At 42.3% G+C, this 14,944-nt stretch overlaps 1 protein-coding gene across 4 annotated transcripts; it reads right to left on the bottom strand.

The window, feature by feature from the left end:
• Positions 1–7,835: 7,835 nt before the first annotated feature.
• On the bottom strand, positions 7,836–14,238 carry LOC123991272 (neutral cholesterol ester hydrolase 1-like). Of its 4 annotated transcripts, XM_046292705.1 has the most exons (7): positions 13,979–14,237; positions 13,219–13,358; positions 10,882–11,107; positions 10,727–10,796; positions 10,412–10,583; positions 10,193–10,332; positions 7,836–10,094 (listed from the first exon to the last, which is right to left on the bottom strand). In XM_046292705.1, exons 2-7 carry the CDS (start codon positions 13,354–13,356, stop codon positions 9,617–9,619), a joined length of 1,224 nt encoding a protein of 407 aa, XP_046148661.1. In that variant the 5' UTR covers positions 13,357–13,358; positions 13,979–14,237; the 3' UTR covers positions 7,836–9,616. The 4 variants fall into 4 exon arrangements, with proteins under 4 accessions (XP_046148661.1, XP_046148662.1, XP_046148660.1 ...); XM_046292706.1 differs by lacking the exon at positions 13,219–13,358 and having other exon boundaries at positions 13,979–14,238; XM_046292704.1 differs by lacking the exon at positions 13,979–14,237 and having other exon boundaries at positions 13,219–13,497.
• Positions 14,239–14,944: the final 706 nt, after the last annotated feature.

Below are 14,944 nucleotides of genomic sequence, written 5' to 3'. Positions count from 1 at the left end.
TCAGTCAGTTCCTTGTTCTTATTAGTTCCAGTTGAAATGTGTGTGTGTGTGTCTGTCCTCTCCCAGCCAGCTCTGTTTCGGGGACATGGGGAGGTCTGAGTGATAGAGTCATCATCATTATCTGAGAGTGGGTGGACAGGAGTTACTTTATCTATGATGTTACACACACACACACACACACACACACACACACACACACACACACACACACACACACACACACACACACACACACACACACACACACACACACACACACACACACACACACACACCACAAGATAACTTTTTTACTCCCCAAATCCCTCCCCCTCTCTCCAATTCTTTCAGTTCTTTCCCAACTTTGTCCTCTAAAAATACTTAACCTCTAATGCTACTAATAACAATAATAATAATAATAATAATACTGTACTACTACTACTAATGATACTGTACTACTACTACTACTAATACTGTACTACTACTAATAAAAATAATTATGTACTACTACTAATAAAAATAATACTGTACTACTACTAATAATAATACTGTACTACTACTACTAATAAAAATAATAATGTACTACTACTACTAATAATACTGTACTACTACTACTAATAATACTGTACTACTACTACTAATAATAATACTGTACTATTACTACTAATAATACTGTACTATTACTACTAATAATACTGTACTACTAATAATAATAATACTGTACTACTACTAATAATAATAATACTGTACTACTACTACTAATAATACTGTACTACTACTACTAATAATACTGTACTACTACTAATAATAATAATACTGTACTACTACTACTAATAATAATACTGTACTACTACTAATAATAATAATACTGTACTACTACTAATAATAATAATACTGTACTACTAATAATAATAATACTGTACTACTACTAATAATAATACTGTACTACTACTAATAATAATACTGTACTACTACTACTAATAAAAATAATACTGTACTACTACTACTAATAATACTGTACTACTACTAATAATAATACTGTACTACTACTACTAATAATACTGTACTACTACTAATAATAATACTGTACTACTACTAATAATAATACTACTGTACTACTACTACTAATAATAATACTGTACTACTACTACTAATAATAATACTGTACTACTACTACTAATAATAATACTGTACTACTAATAATAATAATATTGTACTACTACTAATAATAATACTGTACTACTAATAATAATAATACTGTACTACTACTAATAATGATACTGTACTACTACTAATAATAATACTGTACTACTACTACTAATAAAAATAATACTGTACTACTACTACTAATAATACTGTACTACTACTACTAATAATACTGTACTACTACTACTAATAATACTGTACTACTACTACTAATAATAATACTGTACTACTACTAATAATAATACTGTACTACTACTAATAATAATACTGTACTACTACTACTACTACTAATACTGTAATACTACTACTAATAATACTGTACTACTAATAATAATAATACTGTACTACTAATAATAATAATCATAATATGGTACTACTACTCTACTCCCCCACTCTCTATTTTCTGTTTCTTTCCCAACTCTCTCTCTCTCTAGACCTTGATGTTGAGATGACCTCCTCAGAACTCTCTCTCTCTCTAGACCTTGATGTTGAGATGACCTCCTCAGAACTCTCTCTCTCTCTAGACCTTGATGTTGAGATGACCTCCTCAGAACTCTCTCTCTCTCTCTAGACCTTAATGTTGAGATGACCTCCTCAGAACTCTCTCTCTCTCTCTCTCTCTAGACCTTGATGTTGAGATGACCTCAGAACTCTCTCTCTCTCTAGACCTTGATGTTGAGATGACCTCCTCAGAACTCTCTCTCTCTAGACCTTGATGTTGAGATGACCTCCTCAGAACTCTCTCTCTCTCTAGACCTTGATGTTGAGATGACCTCCTCAGAACTCTCTCTCTCTCTAGACCTTGATGTTGAGATGACCTCCTCAGAACTCTCTCTCTAGACCTTGATGTTGAGATGACCTCAGAACTCTCTCTCTCTCTAGACCTTGATGTTGAGATGACCTCAGAACTGATGTTGAGATGACCTCAGAACTCTCTCTAGACCTTGATGTTGAGATGACCTCAGAACTCTCTCTCTCTCTAGACCTTGATGTTGAGATGACCTCCTCAGAACTCTCTCTCTCGACCTTGATGTTGAGATGACCTCCTCAGAACTCTCTCTCTCTCTAGACCTTGATGTTGAGATGACCTCCTCAGAACCCTCTCTCTCTCTAGACCTTGATGTTGAGATGACCTCCTCAGAACTCTCTCTCTCTCTAGACCTTGATGTTGAGATGACCTCCTCAGAACTCTCTCTCTAGACCTTGATGTTGAGATGACCTCAGAACTCTCTCTCTCTCTAGACCTTGATGTTGAGATGACCTCAGAACTCTCTCTCTCTCTAGACCTTGATGTTGAGATGACCTCAGAACTCTTTCCCAGCTAAACAATTCAGTCAACCACACGGCTGTAACACACACACAGACAGACACACACACACACAATACAGCTAAACAATGCATCCATGTCCATTGCAGTAATATCTGGCACACGCACACTACAGGGGGGTGGAAGGCAGGAGACAATAGAATGGGCCAATTGAAAGATTGGGAATCAGAGAACTGACCAATGGCCAATGAGGACATTTTGGGTTTTCCAGAGTTCTGTTTTAGGCATTGTTTATTTTTTCTGACGCCAGGAAAAGCCCCAACTAAAGTTGATGTACTGACTGTGTGACTGTATGACTGTGTGTGTGTGTAACTAGCACCATTGTAGTGGGAGCTGCTAACTCAATGCCTCATTTCACTTCAGGAATCAGGCAGTCAGTCAGAATCAACCTACAGCGTGGGGGGAGAGAGAGAGGGGAAGAGAGTGAGATACAATATCAGAAGCCCTTTTCTACCTGGTGCTAACATGCGCCCTTTGTCATGATCTGGTCCACATCCTCATTGTGCCCACATTTTTAGACAGGTGTAAACAATTAAAGGACACACGGATTTGATTGTGATCAGCTCATCCTGACCACCTCCTCAATCAAGTGTAAACATATATGGATGGTAAAACCATTTAAAATATCATTATACCAGCCTCTAATTTCATTGACAGGTAGCACTGTTGACTTACTGCATCAGTAATTGTCTTAAAATAAATAAATTCATATTATTTTTTTAAAGAATATCCATTGGATAATTTGCATACACGGAAGCCCCAGCTTATATATGTAAGCATTTCACTGTTAGTCCACACCTGCTGTTTACAAAGCATGTGACAAATAAGATTTGATGTGATTTCACTTTTCAGATCTGTCTACATTAGTAAGATATCTAGGCACCCCTGATTCCCTGATCCACCTCTACGCAGACGACACCATTCTATATACTTTCGGCCCATCATTGGACACTGTGCTATCTAACCTCCAAACGAGCTTCAATGCCATACAACACTCCTTCCGTGGCCTCCAACTGCTCTTAAACGCTAGTAAAACCAAATGCATGCTTTTCAACCGATCGCTGCCTGCACCTGCATGCCTGACTAGCATCACCACACTGGATGGTTCCGACCTTGAATATGTGGACATCTATAAGTACCTAGGTGTCTGGCTAGACTGCAAACTCTCCTTCCAGACTCATATCAAACATCTCCAATCGAAAATCAAATCAAGAGTCGGCTTTCTATTCCGCAACAAAGCCTCCTTCACTCACGCCGCCAAGCTTACCCTAGTAAAACTGACTATCCTACCGATCCCCGACTTCGGCGATGTCATCTACATAATTGCTTCCAACACTCTACTCAGCAAACTGGATGCAGTTTATCACAGTGCCATCCGTTTTGTCACTAAAGCACCTTATACCACCCACCACTGCGACCTGTATGCTCTAGTCGGCTGGCCCTCGCTACATATTCATCGCCAGACCCACTGGCTCCAGGTCATCTACAAGTCCATGCTAGGTAAAGCTCCGCCTTATCTCAGTTCACTGTTCACGATGGCAACACCCATCCGTAGCACGCGCTCCAGCAGGTGTATCTCACTGATCATCCCTAAAGCCAACACCTCATTTGGCCGCCTTTCGTTCCAGTACTCTGCTGCCTGTGACTGGAACGAATTGCAAAAATCGCTGAAGTTGGAGACTTTTATCTCCCTCACCAACTTCAAACATCAGCTATCTGAGCAGCTAACCGATCGCTGCAGCTGTACATAGTCTATTGGTAAATAGCCCACCCATTTTCACCTACCTCATCCCCACACTGTTTTTATTTATTTACTTTTCTGCTCTTTTGCACACCAATATCTCTACCTGTACATGACCATCTGATCATTTATCACTCCAGTGTTAATCTGCAAAATTGTAATTATTCGCCTACCTCCTCATGCCTTTTGCACACATTGTATATAGACCCCCTTTTTTTCTACTGTGTTATTGTTTACTCCATGTGTAACTCTGTGTTGTCTGTTCACACTGCTATGCTTTATCTTGGCCAGGTCGCAGTTGCAAATGAGAACTTGTTCTCAACTAGCCTACCTGGTTAAATAAAGGTGAAATAAAAATAATAAATTTAAAAAATGCGTGCCTGACTACCTCCGGAGGTGGTCAGAAAAAATGTGATCACAATGCATCTTTTAATCATCTACATCTGTCTGAAAATGTGGGCACAATCAGAATATGGAAGTCATATTTTTTAATTTAACGAGGCAATTCAGTTAAGAACAAATTCTTATTTACAATGACGGCCTACACCAGCCAAATCAAGACGACACTGGGCTAATTGTGCGCCGCCCTATGGGACTCCCAATCACAGCCAGTTGGGATACAGCCTGGATTCAAACCAGGGTGTCTGTAGTGACCCTTCTAGCACTGAGATGCATTGCCTTAGACCGCTGTGCCACTCGGGAGCCCAAGACAAAGGATGCATGTTAGAACCAGGTATAAACGGGGCTAGATACAGACTGTCTTTATGTTGGTCTCTAGCACACTGCCCTGAAGCACAAACTCTCACTCTCTCTACCCCTCTTCCTCCCATTCTCTCTCTCTCTTTCCCTACTTCTTACTCCCTTACTCCCCCCTCCATCTCTCTCCCTAATTCTCCCTGTCAGGAAGCAGTGAACAATGTAACCTTTACTCTCAGTGATAACATTCTCCTCTCACATTACCCCATCAACTCCCACACTTCTTTTTTCACATCCTCTCCATTTTCATTCTGTAGGTTTTGTTTTCTTTTGAAATAATCATCCAGCAGCATGTGATTAACAGGTTACTCCCCAGGGCACATAGACTAACTCCCCAAACAAGGTCAGGGACACGCACAAACACACTGACATGCAGTCACTAACATGTAGTCACTTGCGTATACACACACACACACTCAGATGTGTTGATCGAGCATGTACTGTACCTATTCACTTTCTACTGTCATGTCACAGGTCATGTGATCATCTGATGGGTCAGGTTACCCTCTTCCTCTTCAGGGTATGAGAAAGAAAAGAGATAGAGAGACAGAGACCAGGAAAGAAAGGAAGGCAGAAGTTGAGAAAGAGAATGCGAAGGGAGAGTGTGAAAGATAGAAAATTAGAACAGGTTCCCTAATTCTCAATTTGGGACGCCATCTCCTGCCTAAAACCTTCTGCTACCATTCAATTCACACACTCCCATATAGCTGGCGTGCTAGTGTGCATGTATGTGTGTGTTAGTGTATGTGTGTGCACTGTATGTATGTATGCATCTGTCTGTGTGTGTGTGTGTGTGTGTGATTTTACCCTGTAGCAATAAAGAGACGTGCCACTCAGTTTCAAAACACCCTGGAGGTTCAAACTGCATTCCTTAAACTGGAACAGCACACACACACACACACACACAATTGTTATTTTTAACAGGAAGAACATTTTTCACCTCCTGAGTGGCGCAGCAGTTTAAGGCAATGCAACTCAGTGCAAGAGGCGTCACTACAGTCCCTGGTTCGAATCCAGGCTGTATTACATCCCGCCGTGATTGGGAGTCCCATAGGGCAGCACACAATTGGCCCAGCGTCGTCCGGGTTACGGTTTGGCTGGGGTAGGCCATCATTGTAAATCAGCATTTGTTCTTAACTGACTTGCCTAGTTAAATAAAATAAAAACATTTTTTCACCTGTAAGTACACTGCTAAAAAAATAAAGGGAACACTTAAACAACAATGTAACTCCAAGTCAATCACACTTCTGTGAAATCAAACTGTCCACTTTGGAAGCAACACTGATTGACAATAAATTTCACATGCTGTTGTGCAAATGGAATAGACAACAGGTGGAAATTATAGGTAATTAGCAAGACACCCCCAATAGAGGAGTGGTTCTGCAGGTGATAACCACAGACCACTTCTCAGTTCCTATGCTTCCTGGCTGATGTTATGGTCACTTCTGAATGCTGGTGATGCTTTCACTCTAGTGAGACAGAGTCTACAACCCACACAAGTGGCTCAGGTAGTGCAGCTCATCCAGGATGGCACATCAATGTGACCTGTGGCAAGAAGGCTTGCTGTGTCTGTCCAGCGTAGTGTCCAGAGCATGGAGGCGCTACCAGGAGACAGGCCAGTACACCAGGAGACGTGGAGGAGGCCGTAGGAGGGCAACAACCCAGCAGGAGGACCGCTACCTCCGCCTTTGTGCAAGGAGGAGCACTGCCAGAGCCCTGCAAAATGACCTCCAGCAGGCCACAAATGTGTATGTGTCTGCTCAAACGGTCAGAAACAGACTCCATGAGGGTGGTATGAGGGCCCGACGTCCACAGGTGAGGGTTGTGCTTACAGCCCAACACCGTGCAGGACGTTTGGCATTTGCCAGAGAACACCAATATTGGCAAATTCGCCACTGGCGCCCTGTACTCTTCACAGATGAAAGCAGGTTCACACTGAGCACATGTGACAGACGTGACAGTCTGGAGACGCCGTGGAGAACGTTCTGCTGCCTGCAACATCCTCCAGCATGACCGGTTTGGCGGTGGGTCAGTCATGGTGTGGGGTGGAATTTCTTTGCGGAGCCGCATAGCCCTCCATGTGCTCCTGACTGCCATTAGGTACAGAGAAGAGATCCTCAGACCCCTTGTGAGACCATATGCTGGCGAGGTTGGCCCTGGGTTCCTCCTAATGCAAGACAATGCTAGACCTCATGTGGCTGGAGTGTGTCAGCAGTTCCTGCAAGAGGAAGGCATTGATGCTATGGACTGGCCCGCCCGTTCCCCAGACCTGAATCCAATTGAGCACATCTGGGACATCATGTCTCGCTCCATCCACCAACGACACGTTGCACCACAGACTGTCCAGGAGTTGGCGGATGCTTTAGTCCAGGTCTGGGAGGAGATCCCTCAGGAGACCATCCGCCACCTCATCAGGAGCATGCCCAGGCGTTGTAGGGAGGTCATACAGGCACGTGGAGGCCACACACACTACTGAGCCTCATTTTGACTTGTTTTAAGGACATTACATCAAAGTTGGATCAGCCTGTAGTGTGGTTTTCCACTTTAATTTTGAGTGTGACTCGAAATCCAGACCTCAATCTGTTGATAAATTTGATTTCCATTGATAATTTGTGTGATTTTGTTGTCAGCACATTCAACTACGTAAAGAAAAAAGTATTTCATAAGAATATTTAATTCATTCAGATCTAGGATGTGTTATTTTAGTGTTCACTTTATTTTTTTGAGCAGTGTATATTACAATACTGTTACAATACTGTGCTCAGAACAGGAAGTTAGCTGAACCAATTCACGCCACTGAAACTTCAGATCCATTTAGACTCAACATCAGATAAAATATATATTTTATGTACATATATTCATTAGTTTAAATTCTCTCCAGTGATAATATAAAACTTCACAGTTTTGAAGCTCAAACAGAGGCCTTTGTTCCCTACCAGTTTACAGTCAGTTGATTCTTGGAAGGGGTTTTCTAATCTGTAGGGCACAACAGTGTCACCATCTGTCTAGTAGTGGTATTACACCCAGGGTCAATAGCCAGGCCCAGAGCCATATGTCTAAATGTATGACTTTGGCCAGGCCTAAAGTACATTGAAATGTCCGAGTGGTCAACAAATATCAGGCAAAAGGAAAACACATCAACATAATACGCCAAACCAATAGCTACGTACATTGTGTGAGAAAAGAGGACAGATCTTTCTAAAATAAAAGCCCATTTGGAATACCTGGAATTCCTGGTTCACATGGCTTTATATCTTCACATAACACAAACACCTGATCCTTTGACTGATTTAGAACAGACAATATTCCTTATACTAAAAAAACACACACGTTCTATGGTCAATGTTCTCTCTGCACATAACATATCTTCACACTGGGCACAGACGTCATTTCAACGTGTAGTTTTGATTGAACATTTGGTTGAGTTGTCAATAATGTCAATTCAACGTGAAATCAACAAACAATTTCACCATGTCATTGGATTTAGGTCAAAAGTTGGGTGAAAAAAATGACAAAATTCCCTTAGGTTAATGACTTTTTGCAATTCCAATCAGTTTTCCATCACAGATATTTTTTAAAGTGGAAAAAATGTTGATTCAACCATTTTTGCCCAGTGAGTTACTTCATTTCTAAAATAATATCTATAAAAAATCATTTTCAGCCTGTCTGGTCTCATGCCGTGTCAGATTCTCTCTGAGTGGTCCTATACCCTGTTAAAACACTGTTCCTCGGGGGCTGCAGTTAAAACATGTGGTGAGGTCTGTTTTTGGCCCTCTTCTGCCTGCTTCTCTAAGCTTGGAATGGTCAAATAAATAAATACAACATATTATTGCACAACCCAGAGATTCCACACAGATGTGTATGTTGGTCAGTCTTTCAGTGTATCAGACTGTTAGCATTCAAAGCTTTAAATCATTTTCCATAGACAGCTGACAGTTCACGGTCTTTACATTGAACAACCACAGGATCAGCTAGGTAGTCAAAAGGAAAGAGGCATGGGAGGTGTGGTTGTCTGGTTGCCTGGACATTTTAGTCCTAGTGGTGCTCCTATTGGATTCTAGGTTGTGATCCTATAGTTTTGATTCTCAACATAACTTGGGTTCCATAGGGTTCTGTCGTGGTCTAGACTACTATTTTAGATGGTCTGGTCACACAAATGTCCTAAGTGGAAAAGGTCCGGATGGGTATTGTCATCTGTCGGCGTAGTAACAAACCCGCCCTTCGCAACGCATGTAACTCTAAACTGTTCAAACAATTCACACCCCTTCTGCTGGCGGAGAAAAAACGTAGCAGTTTTAAAGCAAATTTTCTGCAATTCCACACATTTTGACATGGGGCAAAAAAACTTGCAGTTTTAAAGCAAATTTCCTGCAATTCTACACATTTTGCCATGTCTTCTTATGTGTGTTCATATGATACCTGAGTGATTCAACAAAATCCATGGGGGCCCCCTTGGGGTCGAGTCCCCTGCCCATGATAACTACTCAACAGCAGTAAGTTAAAAGCCTGATTGATTTCTTAAAAAATAGATTTTAAACACACTGTCCGTATCGACCCTCTTCTGGGTCCGGTTCCAGACCGCGGTCCGCCTGTTGAGTATGGCTGTTCTAGAGGTTGTGGTCTAGCCACTGGATGTAGTTGTCCAGACTCCTCTGGCCAACGGAGGACAAAAACGGCCAAAAGGAGAAGACCATGCAGCCGTGGAAACCGTCGTCATAGTGAACACTGGTAACCGTGACGCCCGCGTCCTGTAGTCTCCTGGCGTACATCAACCCATCGTCCCTCAGAACATCGAACTCACACGTCATCACGTACGCTCGCGGCGTTCTACCCAGAATCCCCTGTTCTGCAAGCAACGGCGCCGCTCGCACATCCACCAACCCCGGCACTATCCCCGTGACCTCCCGCGACCCAGTCTCTATGCCAACGGGCCGGTAATGCTTTTGGTGTTTGGCCGCGAGCAGGGAGGTCCAGTTGAGATGAGAACGGATGGAAGGAGAGATGGAGGGATGAAGGAGGGAGGAGGGGGAGGAGAGGAGATGAGGGAGGAGAGAGGGATCAGCCCCCAGGTAAATCAGCCAGAACCTAGAGAGCGAAAGGAAGGTTAGTAACAGGTGTGTGTGTGTATGTGTATGTGTATGTGTATGTGTATGTGTATGTGTGTGTGTGTGTGTGTGTTGTACCTGGCCATGAGGTGTCGGTGCAGGATGGGTACATTGTGGTTCTGTTGGTAGGACGGGGTGTTCAGGTCTAGAGCCTGGAGGACTGGGTAGATCAACGCCTGGATACTGAACTTCACACTCATACTGTCATCTACAGAAATCTGTGGCCAGAAAAAAAACATGTGAGTGTGTGTTTATGTGTGTGTGAGTGTGTGTGTGTGCAAGTTTAGATGTGTGTACCCGCTGGGCCACGGCTGCAGCGAGGTTCCCCCCAGAGCTGTCTCCAGACACCCCCACCCTGGCTGGGTTGACCCCAAAGCGCTGCAAGACCTCTGGGGACAGGAAGGCCCTGGACGCTGCTAGAGCATCATGGTACTGGTCTGGAAACACTGAATCAGGGGCCAAGCGGTAACTATGGTAACAACAATTAACACACCATAAGTTAAGTTAGTATAAGTGCCTTGCTCATGGGCACAATGGTAGCCTTCCGGTTTCCAGTTCGGTTCCCATATGATTTATGTAGATATATTTTTTAAGTATTATTCTGATACTCACTCAACCGACACAACGACTGTATCTAGCTCTTCAGCCATCCTCCTACACAGCAGGTCATAAGATCTCATTCCTACACATACATACAAATGCAGAACATTTTGTGCATAAACACATATGGAATGTTTAAAAAGACACTCTAGCACAAACACACTTACGTCCGCTGCCAAGGGCCCATCCCCCACCATGGAAGTAAAGCACTCCCCTCCTGAGCTTGGCTCCTCCTCCAACTGGCTGGAACACTCGTGCAGGCACGCCCCCCAAGGCGGAGTCAGTGACACGTACAGTAGGACTAGACCATGGCTCAATCACCTCCAACCGAGACACCACAGAGTTCAACATATGGACACTGTGACACAACCCTAGAGCTTGCGCCGCATCACCCTGGAACACACACACACGCTCAGTTTAATATCTGCACACAGTGATGGGATGTATAAACTACAACCAGCCATCCAGAATTATTGTATAGGGTGTGGGGACTGGCACTGCAGGTCTCAGTGTGATCAGTGTGTGTAATCTTCTACAGTATTACTAATAAGCTAGGTAGGTGTTTGGACTGGTAGTTCAGGTTAGAGGGAGGTTAGGTAGAGACACAGGTTAAGGCGTGTTGATGACTTTCAGCCACTCCCCACTCTCTATTTCATCAGATCCTTACTGTTGTTGACCACTGTTGCACAAGGCCAGTGACCACTGTGACAATTTTCATTATTTATTTATTTAAATGGAGTCACTATTGAGACCAAGGTCTCTTCTGCAAGGGAGCAAGGAGCCCTGCATATACACAATTTTCCCCCAAAAAATAACACACAATGTAAAAATACAAATAGTCAAGAAAAACAACCACATTCCACAACAAGGAGGTCTCTAATCTGTTCTATACATGGGCTGCAAATGAACTAAAAGCAGTTTTACCTAACTCTGAGGAGACCAAAGGGATTCTCAGGGTTAGCCATCCCCGGGATCGGATATAGTAACTGAAGATGAATAATGATGTTAGGCACGGCGGGAGTTTTTGTAAGAGAGATTTATAGATAAAAAGACATCGATGAATCAACCTACGTGACTTCAAAGAGGGCCAGGCTACTTTTTGGAAAAGAATGCAGTGTACTCAATTTATCACCACACAAGTCCTGTGTGTATGTCCTTATTGTAGCTGGCCAATGATAGAGGTTCAAAGTTCAGACAGTCTGGTCAAGTAAAGGCCTATAATGTCATGCTACTATTCTCCAACCCAAAACACTATTACCAGAGGTGTCATACCCATAGGGGGCACAGGGGTACGTGCCCCCACAGATATATCATTTGTTTTTATTTTTTCTCTGTAACACTACTAGCCACTTAGCAATTATTTGAAGCTGGGTTTAACTAGCCCAGATAGGTTCCCAATCTCTCAACCTCATAACTAGCTACCAAGAAGTCATTTCAGGCTATCAATCAAGTTAGACCAGCTAGCTTGTCCATCTATCTTAGCTGGCATGCCTGCTGGCAAGGTTGGTAGACTTTAGAAAAGCAATGTACTGAATAAGACCCAGATATTAGCAGAGATGCAGAGAAGCATATTTAGTTTGTTTAAAAAAAGAACCACTAGTCAGCAGGATACAGGTAGCTCAAGAGGTATGCTTAGATATGATGAAATATAGTTGTATTGGCCTCCCATGTGGCGCAGTGCCACTACAGCCTGGGGTTCACCACTACAGCCTGGGACCCCATAGGGTGGCACACAACTGGCCCAGCGCTGTTTGGGTTAGGGGAGGGTCGAACTTGGTTTCCTCCGACACATTGGTGCGGCTGACTTCCAGATTAAGTGAGCAGTGTTAAGAAGCAGCGTGTTTTGGCGGGTCATGTGTTGTTGTATGTGTCGAATTGCTACACTTTATCTTGGCCAGGTCGCAGTTGCAAATGAGAACTTGTTCTCAACTAGCCTACCTGGTTAAATAAAGGTGAAATAAAAAATGTAAATGTTTCAGAGGACGCATGTCTCGACCTTCGCCTCTCCCAAGACTGTTGGGGAGTTGCAGCAATGAGACAAGGTCTTAACTAAATTGAGGAGAAATGGGGTCAAATTTTAAAAAAAAAAAAAAAATATATATATATATATATATATATATATAGAAATAGACCAATTGTTTTTACATAGAATTAAGCATATTTATTATGGCTCAAGATTGCAGGGGAAAGCTGTCTCAGGTGTTTGAAAAATGTTCAATTCTCAAATGTATTCCCCAGACCACATCCCTTACATACTTTGTGCCCCCGCAGATTTTTGGGGTGCATGACGCCCCTGATTGGTGACCTTAATGGACTGTCAAGGTACTATAGGTTATATGACTGTCCTGTGGGCTGTATGACCTGATGGGACTCATAGGCTAACCAGTTCACTGCACTAATGTCATGAACCGACTAATTCTAGTATTCAATACTATTTACAGCAAAACACCTGCCTTAACTAATACGTTCTACTCTATTTTCAAGTCATTACCAGTCAGTCCTACCGCATGTATGAAGCTCCGGAACAGCGCGTCCAGCAGAATGAGCTTCCAGGGCTCGCTCACCGCACTCGGTAACGGAGTATAGACGTAATAGGCAGCCGCCACCGACAGCAGCACGCCCCCGGACCAGCGGAGCCTCATAACTGCAGGGAAAACGGACTGTCACCGGGGCACGTTCACCCGATAAAAGAGATGTGAATTGAATTCACGGTGATTCGTTTTTTTCTGTATCCCCGTGGTTGGTAGAGGTCGGTTTAACATTGGGGGTAAACCAGAAACGTAGACAAGAATGAGGATTAATAGTGGTGTCAGAATAAAAGTCCTGTTATGATTAAATTTAAAATTGGATTCCAAGTATTTTTGTTCAACAAGCCCATTAGAGTCCAGTAGGCCTACAATATAAAATGAGATACAAGAGCATCTGTTATCAATATTATACCTTTCAAAATAGGCCTAGATGTTGTGGATTTCAGTCTGAGGTGGCTTTTATTTTGAAGTTTGCTCCCGGCTTTTGCTTTCGAAAGTCAGCTGCATTACGTAGAAGCTGATAAGAAATCCTCAGGATTGCGTAATGAGACGCGTAGCGCTCATGGGAACTGTAGTTTATACTAGTCAAACTATTCAGACTCAACTACAACAAGATGGAGAACTTGACAAATGTTTCGTCAGGAATAATTGAATACGTTTGAAGGGACAACCACAAAGTAGATATATGTAATTAACATGGAGTGACAATCAGTGCTGGGCTTGAACGTCTACTCACCCGTAGCATGAAGGCACAGAGTTTCTAAACCCAGAGACGCAACATCGCAAACTGTCACGTTTTCATGTTCGTCAAAAACAACTTTAAGGAATGCCTAATTTGACGTTCGCATTTCGGCATGACACGTCCATTACACCCGCCGACGTGTTTATACGCATGAGTTTAACTAGCCAACGTAGCCATGACATCGCCTACAAGTGTTCTCAGTGATTTCTATTGCAGAAGCAGTTTCTGCCCATCTTCACACTGTACGAACTTTGATAAAGTTCTCTTGCCTTTTTATGTGAAAGTGTCATTCTCTTCTTCTGCCACCAGGTAGAAGCATCTAAATGGCCTCAAAAATACACTGCCTTCTGAAAGTATTCAGACACCTTGACCTCAAAATTTTGTGACGTTAGTCTTATTCCTCATCAATTTACACACAATACCCCATAATTACAAAGACAAAACAGGTTTTTAGACATTTTTGCTAATTTATATATTTATATAAAAAACTTTAATATCACATTTATGTAAATGTTGTCTAAGGTCTCTCTTTATGTAGTGCTGTGTTGTCTCTTGTCATGATGTGTGTTTTGTCCAATTATTTTTATATATATATATGATGTGTGTTTTGTCCAATTATTTGTATGTATATATATATATATATATATATATATATATATATATATAGTGCCATGCGAAAGTATTCGGCCCCCTTGAACTTTGCAACCTTTTGCCACATTTCAGGCTTCAAACATAAAGATATAAAACTGTATTTCTTTGTGAAGAATCAACAACAAGTGGGACATAATCATGAAGTGGAACAACATTTATTAGATATTTCAAACTTTTTTAACAAATCAAAAACTGAAAAATTGGGCGTGCAAAATTATTCAGCCCCTTTACTTTAAGTGCAGCAAACTCTCTCCAGAAGTTCAGTGAGGATCTCTGAATGATCCAATGTTGACCTAAATGACTAATGAT

This window comes from Oncorhynchus gorbuscha, linkage group LG12, assembly GCF_021184085.1.
Source record: "Oncorhynchus gorbuscha isolate QuinsamMale2020 ecotype Even-year linkage group LG12, OgorEven_v1.0, whole genome shotgun sequence".
Classification (NCBI taxonomy): domain Eukaryota; kingdom Metazoa; phylum Chordata; class Actinopteri; order Salmoniformes; family Salmonidae; genus Oncorhynchus; species Oncorhynchus gorbuscha.
Note: the sequence above shows the minus strand (reverse complement) of the source record. Positions and strands in the feature narration are given on the sequence as shown.

Coding starts and splice junctions, on each gene's coding strand:
- LOC123991272 (XM_046292705.1), bottom strand. CDS start 13,356: ATGAGGCTCCGCTGGTCCGGGGGCGTGCTGCTGTCGGTGGCGGCTGCC. Junction 11,108..13,218: donor TCCGGAGCTTCATACATGCG/GTAGGACTGACT, acceptor TGTGTGTTCCAG/GGTGATGCGGCGCAAGCTCT. Junction 10,797..10,881: donor ATGGGCCCTTGGCAGCGGAC/GTAAGTGTGTTT, acceptor ATGTATGTGTAG/GAATGAGATCTTATGACCTG.